Source organism: Perognathus longimembris, chromosome 5 (genome assembly GCF_023159225.1).
Source record: "Perognathus longimembris pacificus isolate PPM17 chromosome 5, ASM2315922v1, whole genome shotgun sequence".
In the NCBI taxonomy this organism is placed as follows: Eukaryota; Metazoa; Chordata; class Mammalia; order Rodentia; family Heteromyidae; genus Perognathus; species Perognathus longimembris.
This window is the reverse complement of record NC_063165.1, coordinates 7,961,935-7,989,158: the sequence shown is the minus strand read 5'-3', so window position 1 is coordinate 7,989,158 and position 27,224 is coordinate 7,961,935. Positions and strand designations below refer to the sequence as shown.

Sequence of the window (27,224 nt, the reverse complement as noted above, 5' to 3'; positions counted from 1 at the left end):
CCTTCAGAGTGACAGCACGCATGGCAGAGCCTTGGCCTAAATTAGTTCCACAGGCCAGGCGGTGTCCCATTCTAGATAGCATTTTCTTTCTTTTTAAATATTTTCCCCAGAGGCTTGAACTCAGGGCCTGAGCACTGTCCCTGGCTTCCTTTTGCTTAAGGCTAGCACTCTACCTCTTGAGCCACAGCACCACGTCTGGCTTTTTCTGTTTATGTGGTGCTGAGGAATCGAACCCAGGGCTTCATGCATGCTAGGCAAGCACTCTACCACTAAGCCACATTCCCAGCCCTGGATGCCACGTTCTATGGCCTGGGATCCCAGAGCTCTGAAGCCCTGGCCTACAGGAGCGAGATGGCAGCATACTGCAGAAAAGCCACAAGTACCGCCACCAGCACCGCCACCAGCTTCCAGGCAGGGTGGTGATGGGTTGTATTTTGAAAATAATTGTCTTTCTTTTTTCACCACAGTATTTAAGCCACAGCTGTCCCTTACGGTCCACGTGTGTGTATGTGCGTGTGTCGTGTGTGTATGTGCTTGTATGTGTTTTAGAAGCCCCTCAAGGATGTCCAGCTTCTGTCCAACAGACAGAAGTCCTGTCTATAAAAAGGCTTAGTGCTCACACAGGATCAGTGATTACTTATAGAACACAATGTGGAATCAATGCTGGGCAAACAGTTGTATTGTCTAAGAAAACAAGTTGGTGCCGGGTACAGATGGCTCATGCCGGTAATCCTACCTACCCAGGAGGCTGAGATCTGAGGATGCTGGTTCAACACCAGCCCGGACAAAAAAGTCCATGACAGTCATCTCCAATAAACCACTAGAAAACCAGAAGTAAGTTGGTCACCAGTAGCTCACTGTAATTCTAGCTAATCAGGAGGCTGAGATCTGAGGATCATGGTTCAAAGTCATCTTGAGCAGAAAAGTTCATGAGACTCTTATCTCCAACAAGCTACTTAGAAAAAGCTGGAAGTGGGCTGGGGATATGGCCTAGTGGCAAGAGTGCTTGTCTTGTATACATGAGGCCCTGGGTTCGATTCCCCAGCACTACATATATAGAAAATGGCCAGAAGTGGCGCTGTGGCTCAAGTGGCAGAGTGCTCGCCTTGAGCAAAAAGAAGCCAGGGACAGTGCTCAGGCCCTGAGTTCAAGACCCAGGACTGGACCCCCACACACACAAAAAAGAAAAAAGCTGGAAGTGTTGCTATGGTTCAAGTGGTAGAGTGCTAGCCTTGAGTACAAAGAGGCTCAGGAATAGCACCCAGGCCAAGTTCAAGCCCCCCGGACTGGCAAAAATAAAAAGACAAAAAGAAAGCCAGAAGTAGAGATGTGGCTCAAGTGGTAAAACACCAGCCTTAAGTAAAAATGCCAGGCGAGGATGTGAAGCCCTGAGTTCAAGTCCTAGTACCAGTACAAAAAACAAATGTTTGCACGTTTGAAATAGATGCAGTATTTTCTTTTTAAGTATTTTCCATCTGTAGTTGAATACTTGGATCTGTGGCTCTGGAGGGAGACTATGTTTATAATTCAGCATTTTGCACTTATTAGTCTTGGTGAAAACCATGAATGTACATTGTACTCTTGGCAGGGTGAAACTTCTCCTACCCCATTGGCTATGGAACAATTCCACAGGCTGAGAGGCTCAGAGACCTTGCCATGGTTGGGGGTGGTGATTTAAAAGGAAGATGCCAGGGAAGAAGACTGGAGAACTCCAGGGAGGGAGAAAAAGGACCAGTGCCAAAGTCCTCATCACCTGTCATGTCGCTTGTTTCCATCCCAGGATGCTAGCTCCAGGACAGCTCTGCAGACACAGTCACAAGGTGCCCGAGGCACTGGGACAGGGCTGCCTGGTAAAGTCATCTCTAGGTTCTGTGACAGAAAGCTGGCTGGCTAGAGGGCAGAGGGTGTGGGCACATTTAGATTACGTAGGAAAATAAACCCCATCCAGTCACTGGGAGGACTTGGGGGATCAAGGACACCCCAGTCCCCACCCTGCCACTCAGTCCCCCTCTCTTAGCGCGCTAGTCAGAGGGGCTTGTAAGTGAACATCTCAATGAACATGCCACAGAAAGGAAGTTTGGCCTTTACAGGGACAGTGCTAGCGTGAGTCCACCTGGAATCTAAATAAAGGTATGATCCAACTCTAGAAGGTTCTTATCCAGTACCATTGAGGGACTTTTTGTGGGAAGAAGGAATGGGGGAGGGAAATCATTCTTGCTTTCTAGAGGAGCGGTCCTATCTGTGGCAATGGGGCTACACATGGAGGAATTACTCTTGCCTTCACTTCAATTTCTGTAACAAGCAAATTCTAAAGCACCCTGGTGGCCTATAAAAGGGTAAATGTTGAAAACTAAACCCAGCCACTCTCAGTGCTGTGTAGATTACACAGGACATATTAAATAGCCACTTCCCAAGTGACAGGATCCCTCACCCCTGCCAAGGGTTGGTCCTAAAGGACAGACTAGCATTTTATTTGTGACATCCATCATAATTTTTTTTTTTGCCAGTCCTGGGGCTTGAACTCAGGGCCTGGGCACTGTCCCTGTGCTTCTTTTGCTCAAGGCTAGCACTCTACCACTTGAGCCACAGTGCCACATCTGATATTTTTCTATTTATGTGGTACTGAGGAACCAAACCGAAGGCTTCAAGCATCCTAGGTGAGCACTCTACCACTAAGCCACCTTCCCAGCCCACAGCTAGCAAATTCTGTGTTGATATTAGTCAGCTACACTACCCACTAACATAAGATCACTGTTTTGCTCAAGGCTGGTGCTCTACTGAGCCACAGCTCCATTTCCAGATTTTTGAGGGTTAATAGGAAGCAGAGTTTCATGGATTCTTCTGAATGGGCTGGCTTGGAACCTCAATCCTCAGATCTCAATCTCTTGAGTAGCTAGGATTACAGGTGTAAGCCACCAGGGCCCAGCTAGCATATGACCCTCTGAACTATAATAATCATGCCTCTGGAATTAAAAAAAAACAGCCTAGTAACATGAAAGAAATCAAAACACAAAAGTCTTACAAAACTATACATTTATTATCAAGATATTATAAAATTCAAATCCCCTCTTTGATATACAACTTAACAATACATATTGTCTTCTCAAAGCGCAAGTCAGGCCATTTTATACTTTAAGGAGTTAGCATAACACCCTTGGATTTAATAAGATCATCAGAAAACTGGTCGGAAATCATTCATTCAGAGGCATACATAAAATAGTGCTATGGCTTCTTTAAAAATATGGCAGAAATTTCCCCCCTACATTTATTTTAGCTTTAATGTCATGAGTCTGTTCTGAACCCACAAGATTCCTCAACTTGAGGAATCCCCCTGGGAGGAAGACCAACTGGAGAAAAGGGTCTTGCCTACCTGAAGCCCTAATAGGTTTGGGGCCCAGAAGCACCCACAATCCTTACAGATCTGACTACTTGGTACACAGTCCCTTGAGCTTGTTTGTCTTCTTTCTTTAGAATTTACTGCTGGTCCTAGGGCTTGAACTCGGCATCTGGGCACTGTCCCTTAGCTTTTTCACTCAAGGGTGGTATTCTACCACTGGAGCCACAGCTCTACTTCTGGCTATTTGCTGGTCAGTTGGAGATAGGAGTCTCACACACTTGCATGTCCAGGCTGGCTGCGAACTGCGATCCTTAGATCCTCCCAAGTGGATGAGATTACAGGCCTGAGCCAGTGATGTCCAACTTGGTTCCTTGTGCTTGTTATTTACTGATCAGCTAGTGATAGTCCTTTCAACTCTTCTTGTTGGAAAACCAAACTGATGTATTGAGCTGGTCATTCCACAGCTTCCCTGCAAACCCTGTCCCAGCTGACCTTCTAGAATGTGGTGCCAGGCACCAGCGGGGCTCAGGCCTCTGAGGCCGAGGCGGCGAGGTCCTTGCAGAGAACAACGATGGCCTCCTCACCACCTGGTGCGGCTTCTGCAGCCTCGCAGACCATGCGGACGTGGGTTAGGAGAGTTTCTGGCCGTGGGGCCTCCAGCCAGACGTCCTTCACGTACAGAGACACCAGGAAGGCTGCGGAGGCTGAGAAGACAGACGAGGCTGTTACGACGTGACCTCACCTTGCCCACAAGGCACCCGGCTTTGCTAAGTGGCCAGGGCGCCTACCCAGGCCTGTGGCATCCCCAGGAGCCTACGGTAAAGAACACCAACGAACTCTGCCTTGCCTTAGGCGATGCTAATCTGTTTATTCACTTAAGAACATAATGCACGCAAATCCTAAAGGAGAAGGGACTGTGCGTTGGGTCCCTCCGAAGTCTGGGTGCTCATGCCCAGAGGTTACACTCAAGTCCGAGTACATCTGGGTCACTGAAGTGTCACAGCGGCACAGGGAGGAGACAGAAGGCCTCCCAGGCTCACACTCCACTCCCTGGCTGCAGCCAGACATCAGGTCAGCCTCTGCTCTCAGGTGAGTTCACCTGCCCTGCTGGCTGGCCCATCCCTCCCCACCCCTCCCCTTCCTGGATGGAAGGGGCCATACTTGCCAACCCAGGTCCTCCTCTATCCACTAAAGCCAGCACCAGGGGCTGCGAATGTGGCCTAGTGGTGGAGTGCTTGCCTAGCATGCACAAAACCCTGGGTTCGATTCCTTAATAGCACATAAACAGAAAAAGCCAGAAGTGGTGCTGTGGCTCAAGTGCTAGAGGGCTAATAGCTTTGAGCACAAAAAGGCTCAGCGACAGCATCCAGGCCCCGAGTTCAAGCTCTAGGACTGGCAAAAAAAACTCAAAGAAAAGCCAGCGGCACTCACTCCTTCCCTTGCTCCTGGCACTTTTCAGGCACCGCAGGGCACCTGCTGCCTGTACACACTGCATGTGTATGGGTGTGTCCTTGCTTGCACACTTGCCTGGCCAAGGAACACCCATGCTGCTCTGCAGGGACTGAAGGGACTCTGGTCCCGAGGGATCTTATTCCATGCCATGATCCTCTGACCCAGGCATACTTGCTCTCTCCTCACACTCGCTGCCAAAGGCACACCTGGCGCCCGACCCGCCACGCTGGAGGAGGCTGGCAGAGCCTCGGCGTGCGGAGGAACAGGTTTCCCCTTCCCCATCACCCAGGCATTTCGGGAGCTTCGGTACCTCGTGTGGCTTCATCCTTCTTGTTGAGAGAAGCGGCGCACAGGGCCTCCGCGGCCGGGTGGAAGGGGCCCCCCGCCTGGCCCTGGGCCGCCACCAGCTGCACCATGACGGTATTGAACAGGCAGGCCACCTCCTGCGCAGGCCCCGCCAGCCCCTCGGCGCTGCACACGCGACAGTACAGCTTAAACAGGCTGCTTCTCACAGCGTGGTCCTTGAGAAGGTCCGCCACCACCACCCGGTGTGGCAAAACGTGGCTCCTGAGCCAGCCAAGGAGCCCGGCAGCGTCGGTCCTGCTGGGTGGGCACGCGGCCACCGAGCGCAGCACCCAGCTGGCCACGAGGGAAGCGGCGGCGTGCACGGCGCTCGGTGCCTCACTCCGGGGGCCGGCACAGTCTGTGGGCTCCTCAGCAGGGCTGGGGACCACTGGCCCCCAGTGTGTCAGTATGGACCGCACAAGGCCCCTGCAGGTCTTCAAGCCACATGCGTCCAGCTCGGGGCTGGCCATGTCCTCTGCCTCCGGAGCTCTCCTCTTGCGCGCCCGCGGGCCTCGGGCTCGGGCTGGCATGGTGGGCCTGTGCTTATCCTTAAGCATTTCTGTTAAACACAGGAGAAAAAAGGCAGTGAGACTAGTGTCTCCCATGTGCAAACTGGTTCTTCTCAAAGAAAGAGGGGCAGCTCCTAAGCCCTGGGCACCCTGCATGGTTCCAAGAAACCCTCCGCTGCTCACGGCACTGGCACAAAACCCCTGCGAATGGTCCTGTATGTGGGAGGCCGAGGCAGGAGAGTGCGTGAAACCAGAGACAAGCATGGGCAATATAGCCCAATACCTCCCCATGTGCATGCACGCACACGCACGCGCGCGCGCACACACACACACACACGAGAGAGAGAGAGAGACCTGTGGGCAGCAGTGTTGCAGCCTGAGTCCAGCAGGTTCTGGCTCCAGTCTGTTCTTTCATTGCCATAGTATGGATGAGGTGGGCAAGCAGCCATTAGCCACCTCCTGCCTCCATTACAGGTGAGCACTGTGATATTCAGTGTTACAATCTGGATCCTAAATGTCCCCTAAAAGCTCACATGCTCAAAAGGCCTGGTCCCTAATGCACTCCTGTTTAGAGGTGGATCCACCAACACCAGTTAGATCAAGCGGGGGCTCTGACTTACTGACTTATGGGGTATTGGTGGTTCATGTCTGTAATCCTTGCTACTGAGGAGGCTGAGATCTGAGGATCGCAGTTCAAAGCCAGCCCAGGCAGGAAAGTCCATGAGACTCTTGTTTCCAATTAATAAGCAAAAAACCCCACCCGAACTGGAGCTTTGGGGCTGTGCTTCTTGCCCCAAGCTGCCTTCTCAGTCTGCGTGGCGTTCAGAGGGGAGGGCTCTGCTCCACCACGGCTCCCCCCACCGTGACCTGCAAGTGACCATGGACCAAAACCTCTGAAAGCATGAGGCAAAGCACCTTTCCTTCTGGAGGCAGGTTAAGTGACCTTAGCCGAAAACTGCAAAGCCACAAAGAGCAGGGCTGCTCGTAAAGCCAGGTCCCCCCCGGCTCCCCTCTCCATGCCTGTGAGCTCTGGAAATACCGCTTGGACAGCGGGGAGGGCGGCTGCTGTAGGTGGGCTTCGGCGGTTCTGACACTTACTCATCAGGTCCCTGGCTTGGCACTTCTCGATGGCTGCTCTCAGGTCTTCTTGGAGCTTGAGGTCTCTTTCAATGAGACTCCACTTGTGCAGGAGGACCAGGACGTCCTTGGTGGAAAGCACCAACTCGTTCACGGTGAATCGGCCCATATCCTTAAAGGCCCTCATGACGGTGGCCCGGTACCTCAGCACGGACTCGAGTGTCCCAAAGAAGCTGGTCAGGTGGGCAGAGCCCAGGGTGGGCCTGTTGGGAAGCCCATGTCATAAACGAAGCAAAAGATGCTCTGTCCTGTTGTCCCAGAACTGGAGTGGTCTGTAGACATCACAGTTCATCCAGCACCAGCCTTTCCGTACAACACACACTTAACATGGACCCAGGACACCGAAGAGGAAAGAGCGAGCCACCGTGGGGAGGGTGTCCACTACCCCAGAGGAAAAGAAATCTCTCTGAAAACTTGGCTAAATGGGGCAGGCAAGCAGAAAGCTCGTTGGTCAGGATCCAGGAGCCACACAGAACTGCACGCTAGGATTGCTTTTTCCTGTCCATCCTGGGACTGGCAGACTCCAGTGAAAGAGGCCCAGGGCTGCATTGCTCCTGTGGGCAAAGCCTGACTGACAACCAGTGGGAAGAAGCTAGATCTACCCGAATTCCAAGAAACGTACAGCGCAACAACAACAGACCCAAACGAGGTTAAAAGTGCAGCCATTATGGGCTGGGGATATAGCCTAGTGGCAAGAGTGCCTGCCTCGGATACACGAGGCCCTAGGTTCGATTCCCCAGCACCACATATACAGAAAACGGCCAGAAGCGGCGCTGTGGCTCAAGTGGCAGAGTGCTAGCCTTGAGCGGGAAGAAGCCAGGGACAATGCTCAGGCCCTGAGTCCAAGGCCCAGGACTGGCAAAAAAAAAAAAAAAAAAAAAAAAAAGTGCAGCCATTAATTCAAGGAATAATCAGTACTCAGACAGGAGCAACTTGTCTTCTGACAACAACAAAGAAAGAAACATCTCAGGCTAGCAGTTTCTTAATTTGGGACAATATGAAACAAAACTTTCTATTCTTTCTTCCTTTTTTTTTCAGATCCTGGGGCTTGAACTCAGGGCCTGGGTACTGTCCTTCAGTTTCGCAGGCTCAAACCACTGCTGTACCATTTGGGCCACAGCACCCATTTTTTGAGTTCTTTATTAAAGCCTCAAGGATGTTCCGGCTTAGGTTGGCTTTGAACCATGATCCTTAGATCTCAGCCTCTTAAGTAGCTAGGATTACAGGTATAAGCCACCAGTGCCCAGCTTTATTGTTATTATTTTTTACTTTTACTTTTTTTTAACCTCCTCAGGCTGGGCACAGTGGCCCATGCCTATAATCCCAGTTACTCAGGAGGGAAAGATCAAAAGGACTGAGTTTTGACATTAGCTTGGACACAAAGCTGGCTAGACTCCCATCTCAGTCAACAACCTGGATGCGTTTGTACATCTGTGACTGCAGCGACCTGAGAGGCACATGGAGGAGGACTATAATCCAAGGAGGTCACGGGGGGTGGGGGGGATGGGGGGGGTGGAGGTGAAACGCTACTGAAGCAACGTGGCTCAAGTGGACGCGGCCCTCTGTGCAAACCAGACTACTCAGAAAGAAACTTCATTCTGGGCACCGAACACTTGCTGTGAATCTTCTGGCTTGTGAGCGTGTACCGGTTCCCAGAGCACACAACATGTTTCTCTAGATTATGAAAATCTCAGAAGCCTCCAAAGGAGCAGGTGAAACTATCAGTAGGAAAAGTCCCACAGACTCTTATCTCCAATTAGCCAGCAAACAGCTGATGTGGAGCTGTGGCTCAGGGGACAGAGCACCAACTTTGAGTGAAAAAGCAAAGGGACAGCCCCAGGCCCTGAGTTCAAGCCCCAGTACTGAACCAAAAAAAAGAGAGAAAATATTACAATAAATAAGGAAGTTCAGGGACATGTGAGTATCCACAGGCTAGCAAAGGCAGAGGGGACAATTTGGGAATACATCTGATGTCTTAGTCAAGGTCATAGAAAATGTGCTCTGTGAAACGTCACTATTTCAATCAGGGTCAGAACATACATGGATAGCTTGTTGGCTAAAAATGACCTGACATAATGCATATGATGTTACAAAAATATGCTAATTTCTCAGCACACTGATGATATGAAGTGTAAATAAAAAGGTTATTAAAATAGTCCTGAGGCTACTTGTACCTGACACCCTCACTCGGGCCTGGTCGACACAGTCAGAACCCTGAGCCTGCCTGTGTGGTTGTCCACAGATGACAGAAAGGAACTCCCAGCAGCACGGGCCCTCAGTCTCGGGGGCACAGCAGAGGACCCCGGGGGAGGACAGGCTCACCTCAGGTGCTTCATGAGCGCGATGAGGACGTGGAGGAACTCGCTGACCAGGTGCAGGGCGAGGAGCTTGCGGGGGCTTCTGGCCAGGCTGTGGGCTCTCCTCCTCGGCTCCTCTGTCTCCCAGGTTGGTCACCCACAGCGTGTGCAGCAAGGAGATCACATTCGAGAGCAGCTGAGTCTCCAGAAACCTGGAATTGAGCACGGTAGATGTCAAGCTCCGCCACCTCCTCTCCTCTCCTGCCTGTGGAGGTGTGGGGAGACATACCATGGAGTGGGATGAGACACGGGGGGGGTGTGGGGTGTGTGTGTGTGGCAGCCCTCCTAACCCTCTTCTGCTCACCATCTGTCTCCCCCCAGATTTCACCTTCTGAGTAAAAACACAGTGATGGTCCAAATGCCACTCTGATGCAGGACCAGTGCCCATGCTGCCTTCTGCCCAGAGGCCTGCCTCGGTCCCTCCAGGACAGTAAAAGCTGTGCTGCTTATGATCGTAACTACAATGGTGAAACAGCCAGGGACGGACAACTGGCCAGTCATGCCTTCTGAATAGCCAAGACAGTCTTATGACTGATGTCCCAAGATGGGTTAAGATACTACTTCTTTTTAGAAGAACTTTAAAAAAAAGACTTTAAGGCTTGGCACTGGTGGCTCACGTAAGCCTAAGCTGTTCAGAAGGCTGAGTTCTAAGGATCGTGGTTTGAAGCCAGCCAGGCAAGCAAGTCTGTGAGACTCTTACCTCCAAAAAGCTGGAAGTGGAGCTGTGACTCAAGTGGTAGAATGATAGCCTTTGAGCGAAAAAGGTTCAGGGAGAGAGGCCAGGTCCAGAAAAAAAAAAAAAAAGTCTTATAAGAGCTGGGTGCCACTGGGTAATCTTAGCTACTCAAGAGGCTGAGATGGAAGGATTATGGTTCAGCCCAAGCAGAAAAATCTGTGAGACTCTTAACTCCAATTAACCAGCAAAAAGCTACAAGTGTTAGAGTGCCAGCCTTGAATGAAAAAATCTAAGGGACAGCCTAGGCCTGAGTTCAAGCCCCAGTCCCAGTGCCAACACACACACACACACACACACACACACACACACACACACACACACACACACACACACACACACTTTGAGGGCTTGGCTGGCTGGCTCAGGGCTTGTTACAGTGGTCGCTGGTAGATGTCAGAGCCCTCTTGCTAGATGCTACTGGTATGGCATGGCCTTCCAGAGGGCCTCACGCTCCTCTCTGGAATCGCAGGGAATCTTGCACAGCAGGCCCTCAACAATACAATCTGGGCCTGTTACCAAGAATGGAGACACCACAACAGACCTCGGGGACTCTGTGAGGAGCCTCTTGAAGCCGAAGCTTCCTGTTCGCCAAGGCCGGCGGCAGTTCTCCCGCCACCATGCCACCTTCGTGCTGGACATCTCTGAGATGACTTACCTGCTCTCAAGGATGTGTAAAATCCATGTTAAAAGGCTGTAGTCCCGGACGATTTCATAGGCAGATCTGGCAACCTGAGCAGCTTTCTGTAGAATTTCTAGAATCCAATTCTAAAAACCCAAAACAAAGACAGCCCTGAGTGCTGAGAGGGCTTTAGAAAGTCATGCGCGCTGTGGTGACAGGTGGCCACTGCACACCAAGACCTCGGGGCCAAGCATCAAGGCGGTGGCTGAGGACAAGCCTTCGCCCCCAGGGACGGCAAGCAGCGGGCCTGAGGAGGTCCCCGCCGACCCATCTGCTCACCTGTCCTGAAATACCTACACACAGCAAGATGCACAAGACACCACAGCCAGATGTGTGCCGCCCACTGCGGAGAACACAGGCCCATTTCCAGCCCCGCCGTGAGTGCAGCCCATTCTGTCCCACTTCGCCACCTGGAAAGGGGGCCACGAACATGGGGCTGCCCCAAAATGTTCACTGGATACTTTTGAATTCTCCTATAATGTCCAAATCCCATTTATTCTAATGTTTTTCTGATCATAATTCGCTCTCGTGCCCTCACATTTTATATAATAAGATCAGAAAGAGAAGTTGGCCAGGGTAAGAATTAATCAAAACACCAAAGGCTCTTATTTTCTTCCTTTAATAATCTGTGCACTTGGAAAATGCACATGAGCTGTCGGTGCAAGGGAGCTGGGGAGCCTGGCAGATACAACTTCCATTTTCTGCAGAGCGGGGTATGTGGAGAGTGTGTGTATGTGTGTGTGTGTGTGTGTGCACACGTGCGCGCACGCGTGCGTGCACACTGGCACTGAGGCTTCAAGTTAGGGCCTGCGTGCTGACCTTCAGCCCTTTTGCTCACGGCTGGCACTCTACCACTTGAGCCCCAGCTCCACTTCTGGAGTCTTAGTGGTTAACTTCAGAGGAATCTTGTGGACTTTTCTGCCCAGGATGACTCTGAGCCGGGATCCTCAGAGCCCAGTGCTCTTGAGTGGCAAGGATTACAGGCATGGGCCTTTGGCACCTAGCTCTGCTGAGTTTTGGTGCCTCTGTAATCTAAGTGAAACCTTGGTGGCTGATAACTCCCGTCACTCAAATGGGACTCAGCTTCTTGCTCAGCTCTGTAGGTTTCAATCACTGACTAGTCCCTTCCTTGTGATGGCAAAGCAGAGGCCTTCTTATCAGCCAAGGTCTCAGCAAGAGGGTCACAGCGAAAGCCATTCCATCCAGGGACAAACGATACTACATGTCACACAGCTGGTTCAGATGACGGTGCCATGAGCAGACAACACAACACAGACAACACAGACAACACAGGCCTGAATATAAGCATATTTTTTTCTAATTCAAAGCCAGGTTCCAGGCAGTCAGCTTTCAAAATTCACCTGGACCTGACATTCAAAAAAAAGCATGAGGGGCTGGGGATATAGCCTAGTGGCAAGAGTGCCTGCCTTGGATACACGAGGCCCTAGGTTCGATTCCCCAGCACCACATATACAGAAAACGGACAGAAGCGGCGCTGTGGCTCAAGTGGTGGAGTGCTAGCCTTGAGCGGGAAGAAGCCAGGGACAGTGCTCAGGCCCGGAGTCCAAGGCCCAGGACTGGCCAAAAAAAAAAAGCATGAGAAAGAGCACAGACCTTAGGGTCTCAAACAAACCCACAGCCCCTGCTCACCTGGGCCCCTTCGTCACACAGCGGGCTATTGAAGAAGGACAGGAGGGCGTGGAAGACCCCTCGCCGGGCACACAGCTCGTAGCAGTGCTTGTCTCGGATCCCTTGCCGCAGAATCCCCAGCACCCACTCCTGCTCCGTTTTTTGCTGTCGTGGAGGCAAATGAGAAAGAAGCATTAACTAAGTTAAAGTGTGGCATGCGCTAACCTTGCACACACCATTGTTTTCTAGCGCAACAGCCTGTCACAGAGGCCTGGCCTCTGTTCCTGATGGTCTAACTAAAAACCCTCCCGCTCATTTGATCCTGCTGCTTCAGGTCGGGAATAAAGGACCAGGTCCACTTTGAGCCAGGCTTAAGAGGGATCCAGGATTCACCAGGAGAGCCCAGCATGACCCGACTGACACAGAGCTTTAAAGATCTGAGAAGTGGGGGCTGGGAATATGGCCTAGTGGTAGAGTGCTCACCTCATATACATGAAGCCCTGGGTTCAATTCCTCAGCTCCACATATATAGAAAAAGTGATGCTGTGGCTCAAGTGCTAGCTTTGAGCAAAAAGAAGCCAGGGACAGTGCTCAGGCCCTGAGTTCAAGCCCCAGGACTGGCAAAACAACAAAACAAAGATCTGAGAAGTGACAGGAGCCTGAGTAAACAGCTCCAATTCCTGGCCTTTTTTTTTTTTTTTTTTTTTTTGCCAGTCCTGGGCCTTGGACTCAGGGCCTGAGCACTGTCCCTGGCTTCTTTTTGCTCAAGGCTAGCACTCCACCACTTGAGTCACAGTGCCACTTCTGGCCATTTTCTGTATATGTGGTGCTGGGGAATTGAACCCAGGGCTTCAAGTATACGAGGCAAGCGCTCTTGCCACTAGGCCATATCCCCAGCCCCAATTCCTGGCCTTCTTGTTGCTTGTGTGGTGTTGGGTATCAGCTTGGCATGGAGGAGGAGAGGGCGGTCCCAAGACGCTGTCTCTCCTCCCACCCTGGGGCTGCGTGGATGTTAGCCACTCCCACCTCCTTCCGGGTCCAAAACCAGAAGAGGCAGCCAAACCAGCCCGCGCCTCTCTGTTGCAAGCACCTGTGTCGCACCTGTGTCGTAGTGGCGCGGTCAGGCGCCCAGAGGGCGGTTCTGTGGGAAATGACGTTAGCCTGTCGGGGAGGTCCTAGGGCGCTGCTCTTGGACGGACATGCTCACTAGCCTATCGTTAGCACCTGGTCAGTCCCTCTCCTTCTCTCGTCATTAGTGCTATAAGTTTGATTGCCCCTCCCTTGAATAAACGGAAAGCTCCTGAAGCTTACTCCGAGAGCCCATGCGTACCTGGCTTCCTTTCTTGGCGAGTATAGGGAGGGCATTTTCGCAGCCACACGCAACCGAGGTTACCCGCGACCCCCATTCCACCTTGGATTGCCTGCAGGTCAGGCGGCCAAGTGAGAGAGTGGAAGGGGAACACATAAGGGGATAAAAGGCTTGGCATCTCCACAAAGGAGAAGTACAAATTTAGCCCGGCAGTGTGGCAAACATATTCATGGGGAAACACCAGCAACCATGGAGGCCGAGGGACGCAGTTCAGGAATCCCAGGAGACCTGAAGGAGGACATTGGTGGGATTACCTCGAAGTCAGAGCTGTAGAAGAACTGGTAGAAGCCTGGCACTTTGTCCATGTTCAGGTACTCGTGTGACAGCAGGAACTTGCTGAGCTTCCAGTACATGTGCTCCTCTGAGGACACAGGCAGACAGTCACCAACCCGGGCCTGCCCAGGATGCCCTGGGGCCCGCGTGGTGCACATGTGGGGGCACTCTGGGCATGAGATGGACAGCCCCTGTCCCCGTGGAACTTCTGCACTCCTGTGCTTTCTAGCTGAGGACCCCGAGCCGAGACTTGATTTCACCCATCTCAGTTGGTGATTAATTACATCACCAATGGCAGAACAGTGGCTGCTCACACTAGGGGTGCTCACTGAGCCAGAACCCCAAGAGGGCATGTGTGTGTGTGTGTGTGTGTGAGAGAGAGAGACGTGGGTCACCTCACAGAAACCCTCGAGGCACAGGTACCACAGCTGTCCCCTTTGCGTGGTGAAGGGACTGAGGCAGGGACAAGTCTAGGAGGGGCCACCTTGCACCCGTGGCTTATGACCCAACCACAACCGTGTCATTTCTCAGGGAGGGGTGACTGACTGCAACTATGGGATATAACCCTAGACATAGATATTTTGGCTTCAAGATTTTGAGCTCTCCTCCAATAGACAGTTTCTGGGGTACCTGGTTTCAAAATCTGTTGTGCTGCCTTGGCAATGAAGAGAGCCAAGGTAAAAGAGAGTCTCAGGTTTGGGGTTCGAATACCATTCCGGACCACATCCAACAGGTAAAGTAGCTGAGAAACAAGGAGAAAAAAAATATTACAAAGAGGAACTGGGCTGGGCACCAGTAGCTCATGCTTATAATCCAAGCTACTCAGGATCTGAGGATTGCATTTCAAAACCAATACAGGGCAAGAGAATCTGTGAGACCCTTAGCTCCAATTAACCTGCCAAAAGCTGGGAGTGGAAGGAACTATGGTTCAAGTGGCAGAGCAACAGCCTTGAGCAAAAGAGCTAAGGGGTAGTACCCAGCCTGAATTCAAGCCCCAGTACCAACACACACACATACTACAAAGATGTGTGTTTTTATAACTGTGACTGTCTCACAGTTGGACAGCAGCTTTGTAGGGTCTACCTGCCCTCCTCACCCTAGGGACACCAGAGGCAAAGCCACAGCAGAAGAGCACACTTGTCACCTTAGGGCTCCTTGACATGGCTTTTCTTGGAGGAGAGAGGCCGGTGCCCAGTGGCTGAAAAGCCCCACACCATGTCCGGAAGTACAGTCCCCTCTGTTCCTCTACCACCGTGGGGCCACATGTCAGGAATAACAAGCAGCTTTACCACAGTCTGGACTACAGACTCATTTTGTCTACCCACAAGGACTTGTTCAGCTGATCCCTGAGCAATGCGCCAGACCCAAGTGAACATCCTATCAGACTGGGTAGAGAGCTGACTTCCAGAAGCCCATCAGGCCCCCCTCACCTTCAGAGGATGCCCTACTTCCCACTCACCTGGGACTGCTCCCGGAAGCGAGCCCCCTCCAGGTGGGAGTAGTAGGCGGCCAGGACGGAGTAGGCCGCAGCTCGCATCTGGGGGTCATAGCTGCTGAGGGCTGCGATGGTTAGCCCCAGAGAATTTGAATCCAAAAACTTTCGGCAATCCACCACAAATTCTATAGGAAGTCAAACAGAACATGAGGCACAGAGCAGGATTCCATGACAGTCGTGCCACCTGGAGAACTTGGACGTCCTTTGGCAATTATCAACGTCAGCACCTGTGCTGGATGCAAGGAAGCAAGTTTCTCCCCGGTGGCCCCTAACTGCGGCTGAGGCTAGACAGGAGCGCCTGCCCCCTGCGGCAGTAATCACACACAGGTCAGAGCAGATGCTGGTCGGCCACAGCCAGGGTCACTTCATTGCCTCTTTGTTTTTTGGGTCTGGGCCTTGAGTGTCTACGTGCTGTCTTTAAGTCTCTGTGCTTAAGGCTAGCCCTTTACCACATGGGCCACAGTGCCACTTCTGGCTTTTCCTGAGCAGTATATTGGAGATAAGAGTCCCATGACTTTCCTGCTTAGGATGGCTTTGAACCGTGGACATCAGATCTCAGCCTCCTGAGTAGCTAGGTTTACAGGCAGGAGCCACCAGCACCCAGTTTCATTACCACTTAAACACATAAGAAGCCAGAGAAAGGCAGAGGCACCCTGTGAAACCTGGCACACTTGTAGCAGAGACAATCAGCTCACTGCTCTTCCCTGTCCTACCAGTCAGAGCTCCAAGTACAAGCAACACTGAGGAAAATACAGGAGGTTCAAGCCTGGAAACTCAGCAGTGTGACCAGCTGACTGGTCCAGACCTGGGGCCATTGAGTTCACACAGGATTTGCCTACATCTGCTCTGCAACCCTTGTTGGTCTTTACACACACAACGAAAATCGCATGGTACATCATCTGCCAAGCAAGTACAGGCCCCAAATTTAACCACCAATGCTAAAAGAATTGGTTACCTGCAGCCTGAATGACAAGATGTCTTAATGAACGAATTTCTGACAACAGAAAAATGCTACCAGACTGGAACCAAGATGTACCCAAAGGAATGAGGAGAACAAGAAACGGCTACTATATAACTAATATCATGTTTAAATCTCCTTCAATGATATAGTGAACCAAAAATACACACTGTGAGTATTACACATATTGAAGTAAAATGTGTAAGAGCACAAAAGCCAGGAAGGGAGAAATGGATCTATACTATTAGAAGCTTCTCTAAGGCCAAAGGCCAACTGTTAAACTGAAGATGAAGACTATAAATTCTAAAGCAACTACTAAGTATGCATGCACGTACACATTGTAGTTAAGGGCCAATAAAAATGATAAAATAGAGTTCAGATCAATGATCTAATTAAATATAAATGGTATATATACTCAAATTAAATGGCAAAGATGGGCAGATCAGATAAAAAGCAGAACCCAAGTACATGCTGCCTACCAGAACCTTACTCAATATCAACAGCCAGATCAAAACTGGCTTTTGTTGGCTCGCGCCTGTAACCCTGACTACTCAAGAGGCTGAGATGTGATGATTGTGGTTCAAAGCTAGACTGGCCAGGAAATTCCGTGAAGCTCTTATCTCTAACCACCAAAGAGCTGAAAGTGAAGCTGTGGATCAAATGGTAGATCACTAGCCTTGAGCACAAAAGCTCAGAAACAGTGCAGAGTTCAAGCCCTAGGACTAGAACACAGACATACACACAGATACACAGGATTAACAGTACAGGATGAAAATAAACAGATGCCTCTTGGGTTCCAAAAGCTATGGACTCAACTTTCTTTCTAACAAGTGATTCTTTGTGATGGAGAGGAAAAATCTGAAAGCTTTAGAGGGACTGAACTGTGGATAAATTACATCTTATGGAAAATAAAATGTATTTAAGAGATACATATACACCTATATAAGAAATAAACATAGAGGGAGAGAATAATCTAATCATTTAATACTACACTCACTGAAAAGAGCTAGCATTTGGCTGGCCAGGCACTTTTAGTTAACTGCTGACATTCTAAGACAAATGAGTTTTTCCATGTGTCCCATGAGGAAAATTCAACCTATTTTGTGACTGTGTTACTCTATGGAAGTTTTGATTTTGTAGTACTTAATGGAAAAGAGCTGCCCTTGGGATGTTGAAAATACAATAGACCATTTAAAAATAGTTATAAATGCCATTGTCTGTTTTCAGAACTTCATGAATAGCAATATGACCTTGTAAAACCTGCTCCCGATCAAAATGGCTCTGCCAGGAAAATTATCAAGGATGAAAATCAGAAGCACCGAGGGCCAGTGGGCTTTAGTGGCAGTGTTCCTAACGTATCAAGAATTGGTCCCCTCAGCTTCTTCATACACAGCATCCCCAGCTGTGACTCGTAGTGACAAGAGGACAGCACAGTGTTCACTGAGACTCATGGGGCCACACAACTCACAGAACTGCACATAGGTCTTCCAGTGCTGCTTGCGTGGTGGCACATGTGAATTATGAGCTAGACATTTCAGCCCCATTCTGCTAAGGACAAGAACTTGCTGTGGAAAAAGCATCTGTCATTGTCACTGATAGCAGCCTTGGCTGGTACCATTTCTTGGCCAAGGACTCAGACAGGAGGTGATAAGGCTATGAAAACAAGTCCCCCCTTTTGGCAAAGGACTGGCATTTCTGAAGACACACAGCCACTTTATAAAGATTAACTAACCACAGGCCTGATGCAGGATCACAGGATACCTAAGCTAGGCAGGAAGTACAAACACACTGCTATAGACCAATCTCCCAGACAGAATGTGAGCTGAAGGAAGCCTGACACCAGAAAATGCACCTTGATGCCACTCCCAGGAAGCTCAAGCACAGGACTCTGGCCCCTCCTAGGCAGATGGTCTCCCCTGAGAAGCTGCTGAGTAAACACTGCTCCCTGATCTGGCTACGGTTTCCCCCAAAACTGAGCCCATGGAAATACAACCCATGTATTTTTCTGTATGTCACACTGTAACTGACGAACTGATGTGCTTCTTCTAGCAGGAAGTGAATATGTCGCAAGCACCAGGCTCCCACTTACTGCCTGAGATGACCGGAAGCCTGGAGCACCCTGTAGTAAACTTACCTGTGGGATAATGCTGGACTTGGGTGTAGATCCTCCCTCTCCCCCTCTACACTTTCCAAAGTGCTTGGCTTCGATGTAAGTCTTTGGTATCAACCGTGTTTGAACTACTGAGAATCCTTTTCAAATGAGGGCAGATATGTCCTGAACATAGTTTTGCTTGCCTATTAGACTCTGAAAGAGGCTGTACTGGAAAACTGAAAGGCAAGGAGGATGGGGACCACTACCTTTCCCTAATTCAAGACCATTTACTAGTTTCCACTCTTGCAAAAGGCCTCCACCATCTATCCCCCACCAAATAAGGACAGTATTTGAGATTTTGAAAAAAACAAAAACAAAAAACTTCTGATTCACTATTGAATATTTTCTAAGTCATTGTCTGTCTCCCTAAAAGTTCTATTGTGAGAGAAATGGACTAAATGAGCCGTTATAACTCACCCAAGAAGCAACATCATGGTTTTAGAGTGTGAAATTTTGTTTTTTGTTGTTTTTTTTGGTGCCAGTATTGGGGCTTAAACTCAGGGCCTTGCATTCTTGCATGGCTTTTTTTGCTCAAGGCTGGCACTCTCCCACTTGAGCTACATTCCACTTCTGGCTTTCTGCTGGTTCATTGGGAATAAGAATCTCACTGACTTTTCTGTTCAGGCTGGCTTCAAACCATGATCCTCAGATCTCAGCCTCCTGAGTAGCTAATAATACTGGTGAGCCCCTCCAGAGCCTGGCTGGCTATTTCTTGTCATGTTTGACGAGGAAAAGATTTGGCAGCACTGACAAGGCAAGGCAGATGGGAGGCCGGAAGAGCTCCTGGCCACAGAGGGGACCTGCCTCATTAGCCTACTGTCTAGCAGTTACTAGGACAACTTAGCTGGCTGCTGTCATTCTAGCCACATTGGTATGAAACGCCCCTGCTCTGCTGTCAGTCAGGTCCAGCACCACCCAGTGTCCCCGGGACAGCTGAGGACAGCACGCAGGGCCACTGATGGGGAAATGTGGAGGAAAAGCCAGGCCCCTCTGGGTCCTTTCGGAAGGAGTACAAAGGGCAGTCCAAGTCTTCAGCAAGTCTGTTCTCTGGAGGGAGCGTGGTATACAACAGAAACTTGAAAGTTTAAATATGTCACAGGGTGGGCTGGGAATGTGGCCTAGTGGTAGAGTGTGCTTGCCTTGCAGACATGAAGCCCTGGGTTCGATTCCTCAGCACCACATAAACAGAAAAAGCCAGAAGTGACGCTGTGGCTCAAGTGGCAGAGTTCTAGCCTTGAGCAAAAAGAAGCCAGGGACAGTGCTTAGGACCTGAGTTCAAACCCCAGACTGGCATTAAAAAAAAAAAAAAAAAAAAAACAGTCACGGGGTAAATGGTGGGACATGGCTTTCCCAGTCCACCTAATAAGCTTAATCCAGAGCCACATCCTTCATAAAGGGGCCCTTTTATGTAGTAACCTGGTCACAGAAGCCAAAACACCAACACCCAAACACCCATAACATGGTCTTTTTTTTTTTGTTGGTCATGGGCTTGAACTCAGGGAGTGCCAAAATGCTGTTCCTGCGATTTTTCGCTCAAGGCTAGTACTTCTACCACTTTGAGCCTCAGTGTGCCACTTCCAACAACACAGGCTTTTCTTAAAGGCTTTTCTGGAGTCTCATGGATCTTTAAGTCGAGCTAGACTCCAGAAAGCACATGGGACCTGCTAATGTGTGTGTGTGGGGGGGGGGGGGGGCGGGATGTGGCTCAAGTGGTAGAGCACTTCCTGCAACTTGAGGCCCTAAATTCAATCCCTGGTGTCTACCTCACACACACAAAAAATAACCTCAAGATTTTGAAGATTCAGGCCTAATCTGGGCCTCATGGCAACAATGATCACCTACCACCATGCTGATTCCTGGGGCCCACAGAGTCAGCCAGACCCCACAAGGGCAGCTGTGCTTACCTGGCCTGGTCAGTTCCCCAAAGAGCTGGAGGAGAAAGCAGGGGTCATAAAGGCCATGGAGATCCACCTTCACGCTTTTGTCTTTATATAAGGACTCCTGTGCATTCTGAAATAGCCGAAACAAACAAACAAAAAAATGTGTGACTAAACCTCACAAGTGACTGAGCCATGTGCATGGAGACACGCTATAGCCAGAGAGCAAAGTATTTAAGTCATTAAGAGAATAAAGCAAAATGTAGTTCTAGCTAGACACTGGGGGCTCACACCTAAAAACCTAGTCAGAAGGCTGAGATTCATAGGATCATGGTTCGAAACCAGATTGGCAAGAAAAGTTAAGACTTCATCCCCAAAATATCTAGAAAAAGAAAAAAAGGGTGGTGGGTGGTGGTAGCAATTGTTTGGTAAAAAAAATTAATGCTCATACAAGGTTTTATCTGGTTTTTGGAATGTGATCAATTTCTTTTTTTCCTTTTTGCCAGTCCTGGGGCTTGAACTCAGGGCCTGAGCACTGTCCCTGGCTTCTTTTTGCTCAAGGCTAGGACTCTGCCTCTTGAGCCACAAGGCCACTTCTGGCTTTTTCTGTTTATGAGGTGTATTGAGGAATCGAACCCAGGGCTTCGTGTATACGAGGCAAGCACTCTTGCCACTAGGCCATATTCCCAGCCCCTGTGATCAACTTTTCATTGCTGTGGGGATGTGTGTGATGAAACAGGGTCGGCAGGAGTGGGTGAATCACTGGAACATGTGGGAGCAGTCTACCTCAATATACAAATGAAATTTTCCTTAATCAAAAGTAGCACTCTATCCATTAGCCACTAGTGGCTCACACCTGTCATCCTAGCTACTCGGGAGGGTGAGACCTGAAGGATCTTAGTTCCAAGAAAGCTAGGACAGAAATGTCTTTGAGAATCCACCTCCAATTAACCAGCAAAAAGCTAGGCTGGAGGGTGGCTCAAGTGGTAGAGCACCTGCCTATCAAGTTCATACCTCAGTACTGGGGGTGGGGGGGAGGAAGACAGGGAAGAAGAGGAGGAAGAGGAGGAGGAAAAGGAAGAGGAAGAAGAGGAGGAGGAGGAGGAAGAAGAGGAGGAGGAGGAGGCGGAGGAGGAAGCTGAAGGTACAGATGAAGTGCTAGCAGCAGAAGCAGAGGTGTCAGCAGCGGGCGCACCTCGGGGGGCAGCAGCCTCCGGTGCTGGGGGAAGTGCAGGATGGTCAGCATCATGCGGTCTTGGTCCAGGAGGCGGAGGATGTCTCCGACGCTCGGCTGCTGCCACAGTGACTTGCCCAGGCTCCGGCGTGTCTTGTGATGCTCCACGGCTGCTGGGCCCCACATCAGCACCCTAGAGCCAGAGGGGGGGAAGTGGACTGCTGATGGGGCCCACCGACTACCCATCCTTGAGAGCAGCACTGTGTCAGTGCTATTCTGGCCCTGTACTCGTGTTCTACCAGAGCTTAGGGAGGAGGAGGTGGTGATGTGGATGCCGATGGTACAGTGACAGATGGTGATGACGGCAGAAGCCAACACCCACACACTAGTTATGGCATGCCTGGCTTGGCCTGTACAACTCCCTATGTTACACTATCACCCCCTGTGCAAATGAGGAGAAGGGACAGAAAAGATAAAGCAAATTACTCAGGCTAGATACAGTGACTCATGACTATAATCCCAGCTACACAGAAGGTAGGTATTAGAACACTACAGTTTGAGGCCAGGCTAGGCACAACAGTTCATAAGATCCCATCTCAAACAACAGAGCTGGATGCAGTGGTGTGCACCTGTCACCCCGGCTACATGGCAAATATAAATGTAGGGACCACGGTCCATACTGGTCAGGGTATAAGTGTGGGACCCTATATGAAAAATAACCAAAGCAAAAATGGCTTGGGGTGTGGTTCAAGTAAAGCGCTTGCCTGGTAAGTTCAAAACCCTGGGTTCAAGCCCCAGAGCCATCCCTAGGACTTGAGCTTCACACTGGAGGCGTGAGGCTCCAGAGCCAGGCTAGGCCAGCAGCAGAAGCCTGCTCTCCCACTAGGAGTCTTGAGTGAACCAGGTTTGCCCACACAGCCTTTAAGCTGGCTATCTCAGGAGCCGTGTGCTCTCACTCAGCCGACCTCAGGCCTACCTTTCTTCTACCTGGAAAATGCCTCAGGCCTCCCCTTTCCTCCTCATCCTTCTCCTTCCTTCTCAAGCTGCCTCCCCACCGCCTCCGCAAGGGATGCTCCACCGACCCAGCCTGGAGGAAAGCCAGTTCCCCGCTCCCGGGTAGCTACGTGCTGTGTCTGCCTCCTGGGAGGAAGCAGACCTAGGACAGACACCACACGCACAACGCGTGGTCCAGTGCCAGCAGGGTCTCCTGTGACGACACCCACCCCAAAGCAATGCGAGGAAGAAGGGCAAGTGTCTACAGTCTTAAGAGATAAAGAACATTTCTATTTTATTTGTTTGAGGTAGGGAGTAGCTTCTGGGATACTACGGCTTTCATTTTTTAAACCAAGTGCTCTTTTTCATGCAGCGCTTCCCAGAACTTTCTCTTGATCTAGTTCTTTCACTTGCTATCTGAACACACAAGATCTTTGCCAATGAAGGTGCTGAAGAGAGAAAGAAGAATCCAGGGCAACAAAGACAGTCATAAATACTATCTATGGAGAGGGCTTCTAGTCAGTTCCTGCTTGGTCTGACACGAAGCTCAGCCCCTCAAGACCCCAGGATATGGACAAAGAAAAAGCAAGACCCAGGAGAGAGGCAGCACCCCTAGCGTACACACACATGCATAAATGTGCAGACAGGACAGATAGATGGACAGACAAAACATGCAGACAGGAGAGACACACATACAAATGTGCAGACAGGGGAAACACTAGGTTTCATATTCACTCTCTTTACTTTCTTTCCCAAATCCTGTATCCTAAGTCATTCCATTTATAGGAAAGCATGAAAAGAAAGGTTTCCAGAAAAATCAACCAGAGACACATGCAGTCCAGCTGGAAGCCAGCACCTGTGAGTCAGCAGCGAGACCTGCTGCTGCAAAGGCGGGAGGCCATCCCTGGCAGCCTGGGCTAGCAGCCTGGCCAGACAGGATGTGGAGCTGGCTGTGTGGACAGGGGCCACCCCACTGGATGGACACCGGCAAGGCCTGCTGATTCCACACTCACAGGTCCAACACTCACCTGAAGTCGATGAGGCTCACGTGGCTCTGTTCATAGGCCCGGAGGACAAGCAAGATCTTTTGGTCTAGAAGTCAAGGAGAATTGCTATAGGAAGCTGAGCGCCTTCAACACACTGGATACAGCCAGCACCCTCCCAGCGGTACCACCATCGCGCCCCTCCCCCACCCAGGGGCTCGCGCCCTCACCTAGGACACTGAGGGTGGCACCGTAGGCCCCAAGAAGCACAGCAAAATGGCTGCTCTGGCAGATGGAAGGGCACAGCCTCACCACTGCCCACATCAGGTCCACCAGCGCTTCTGGAAGAAACAGAGAGACATCAGCACCACAGGGACGCACAGCAAACAAAGCAAGCAGGAGTGTTCCAGGAATGATGACTTTACAGTGCCCAGCTTCTTAGGTTTTTGACAAGGCCAAGGACTAGTCTTCGCTCAGACTTTAAAGTCTAAACATTCATCCCTATAATTACACTATCAAAAAAAAAAAAAAACCTCTAAAATTTCTACTCCTTCCTGAATAGAGGATACATTCTCCTAGCATTTATACTAGTAATTGGCACAACAGTTGGCCTCACTCCAATAGTTTTAAAGTTTTTCTTTTGGCTGTGTTAGGGTTGGAACTCAGGTGCTCTACAACTTGAATCACACCTCCAGACATTTTCTACTTTACTTATTTTTTCAGACAGTCTCAGGCTTTTTGCCTAGTGCCAGCCTTCGACACAACCCTCTTATCATGACTCCTGCAGAGCTGGGACAAGAGACACGAGCCACTATCCCACAGTTCATTTGTTGAGATGAATTCTCTCTCAGACTGTCCTTGAACTGTGCTCTTTGTGATCTTGCCCTCCTGAGTAGCTAGGGTTAAATACATGAGCCATCACCCTTGGCCAATCCAGCAGTTTATTACAGACTGACCCATAATGGCTTCTAATGGCCTGGGTGATACTGACTCGTCTGTCAACAGTGCGGCTCTGAGGGGCAGAAATCTCAGACAGTCTCCTCTGACAAGCCTCACAACTTCTAGGCAATAAGTGAATGCTTACTGAATTAGGCATAGAATAAGCCTGGCGTTAGAAGAGTTCTGTAGCAGCATCCTGCCAACAAGTGAATTCTAGCCCTCTTCCCTTGCTAAGCTTCAATCTGCCCACTAAGAAAACGCAAGAAAACGGTCTCTCAGGTCTGACACCCACCTTTGCGTTTCCCACATCTCCTAAGTTCCCCTAACTCCCAGCTCTTTTACCACCCAGGCATGACACGGGGGTGAGCTCTTTCCAACACCTCTACTAGTCAGACAAGGCCTTCAGAACAGGCCTGCCTTTGTTGTTCTATCTTAAGACAAAGGAATATCAAGCCTGGCCTTGGGGGTTCATACCCCCAATTCTAGAAACTTACAACACTGAGATCTGAGGAGACTGAGATGAGGGCTGAAGTTCAAAGCTAGTCCAGGCAGGAAAGTTTGTGAATTTTCTTATCTTCAATTGACCAGCAAAAAGCCAGAAGTGGAGCTGTAGCTCAGTGGCAGAGTGCCAGCCTTGACCAAAAAAGCTAAGGGAAGCTGGGCACTGGTGGTTTACACTTGTAATCCTAGCTTCTCAGGAGACTGAGATCTGAGGATCTCAGTTTGAAGCCAGCCCAGGTAGGAAAGTCTGTGGAACTCTTATCTCCAATTAACCACCAGAAAATTGAAAATGGAGCTGTGGCTCAAAATGACAGCTCTCTAGCCTTTGAGAACAAAAGCTCAGGGACAGCACTCAAGCCCTGAGTTTAAGCCCTACAATCAACAACAAAAAAAGGGATAATACCTAGGCCCTGAGTTCAAGTCCAAGTACCAGCACATGCACACACAACACACACAGAAAGACACACACACATGATGATGTCTTGATCCTGGAACTGACAGTAACATGCCCCCAGTACTACCTGCTGAGATCTGAAAACAAATAGGGGGGTAAGCTTTGGAACAAATCACCAGGAAACAAAAGCAGGAAGTGAACTGGGAGGAGATCTGGGGAGGGGTACCTTTTACTTGACTATCTGGGTTTCCTTCTCCCTCAGAGGTCAGCAGTGTTGGCAGAAACAGAGAATGCTGGGTCAGCATCATGTGGACCACAGGAAGCTGGATGAGCTTTGAGTGCACGGAACTTTCTGGGCCATACAGCAGCAATGTGGCAGCATGGAGGGTCTTTAAGAAGGTGTGGTCCTGATAGCGAAATCTGGGAGGCAGGAGTCAAAAGGAAGTGCCTTAATGAAAGGGAAGTTTATTTTACCAGAAGCAATAATTTTTTTCCTTAGGATTTCATTAGGAAGATTTTGAAATACAGCACCAAGCTGGCTATCGTGATAGCTGGGTGCTGGTGGCTCAAGCCTGTTATCCTAGCTACTCAGGAGCCTGAGATCTGAGGATCACAGTTCAAAGCCAGCCTAGACAGGAAAATCCATGAGACTTATTTCTAATTAACCAGCAAGAAAGCTAGAAATGGGGCTGTGGCTCAAGTGGTAGAGCACTAACTTTGACCCTTTCTCTGGATTCCACTGTTACCAGGCATAGTACTGCTCTACCACAGCTTTTCACTCATGAATTTTATGCCCCTGTTGGCCTCAAATTACAATCACCTCATGTCCATCTCCCATGTGTCTAGGATTACAGGCTTGAGCCATCATACTTAGACTCATTTTTGTATTTTTAAAAATACTTAGGGCCTGGGCTGGGAATATGGTTTCGTGGTACAGTGCTTGTCTTGCATGCATGAAGCCCTGGGTTTGACTCCTCAGCACCACATAAACAGAAAACGCCAGAAGTGGTGCTGTGGCTCAAGTGGTAGAAGCTAGCCTTGAGCAAAAAGAAGCTCAGGGACAGCGCCCAGGCCTTGAGTTCAAGCTTCAGGACTGGCAAAGAAAATAATAATAATTCCCATAGTGTTGTTTTTCTATTCTTCATCATAAAGACAAGTGTGTCAGTTGGTGGATCATTTTCTCTGACAATCTTCATCTGCTCTCTCTAAACCTCTGCTCCATAGCTGTCAAAAACATTCTTACTTTTATAAATGGCACAGGAAAAATAAGATCAACTTACTTGAGTCCTGACTTCACAAATTTCTGCCAGTGACTGGGGTCAACTTCATTAAGTACGTGCTAGAATAAAGCAAGCAAGACATACACATGAAGCAACTCAACGAACTTGAAAAGAAATTATTGACAGACAGAGGCTTCGTAGCCTTCAGGTAGGCAGTGCCCCAACAGGTTTGCCTGCTCCTCTGCAAAACAGGACAGAGTTGAAAAGGCCAAGCTCCTAACCCCTCCTTTAAGTTTGAGATTCTCATGTTTACAGTACCCAGGAGAATCAAGACAGCTCATAAAACAAAACCTGTTATGTCAACCATGAAACTCAAGTTAGTGCCATTCAGTAAATATAAAAAGACCTATTTCAAATAACCCACAAAATCATGCACCTTTTTAGTATTTTGTTTTGTCGGTTGTGGGACTTGAACTCAGGACCTGGTCACTGTCCCTGAGCTTTTTTTTTTTTTTGCTCAGGGCTACCACTTTGAGCCATAGAGCCAGTAGTGCCACTTCCAGTTTTCTGGTGGTTAACTGGAGATAAGAGTGTCACAGACTTTCCTGTCTGGGCTGGCTTTGAACCACCATCCTTAGGATCCCTAGATATCACCCTTCTGAGTAGCTAGGATTAGAGGAGTGAACCACAGGTGCCCAGCTCGTTTATATTTTTG

General features: G+C 49.7%; 1 protein-coding gene across 1 annotated transcript in view; it reads right to left on the bottom strand.

Moving 5' to 3' along the window:
- Positions 1–3,589: 3,589 nt before the first annotated feature.
- The window catches only part of Urb1 (URB1 ribosome biogenesis homolog), a 63,956-nt gene continuing 40,321 nt past the window's right edge, over positions 3,590–27,224 (bottom strand). Inside the window, 16 exon segments of the mRNA XM_048346315.1 lie at positions 3,590–4,041; positions 5,100–5,693; positions 6,742–6,983; positions 9,103–9,186; positions 9,188–9,289; positions 10,529–10,638; positions 12,203–12,346; positions 13,805–13,911; positions 14,454–14,565; positions 15,283–15,443; positions 20,333–20,438; positions 21,501–21,672; positions 23,501–23,564; positions 23,686–23,796; positions 25,516–25,709; positions 26,570–26,628. Coding sequence (XP_048202272.1) covers positions 3,863–4,041; positions 5,100–5,693; positions 6,742–6,983; positions 9,103–9,186; positions 9,188–9,289; positions 10,529–10,638; positions 12,203–12,346; positions 13,805–13,911; positions 14,454–14,565; positions 15,283–15,443; positions 20,333–20,438; positions 21,501–21,672; positions 23,501–23,564; positions 23,686–23,796; positions 25,516–25,709; positions 26,570–26,628 — 2,541 coding nt within the window. The 3' untranslated portion in view covers positions 3,590–3,862.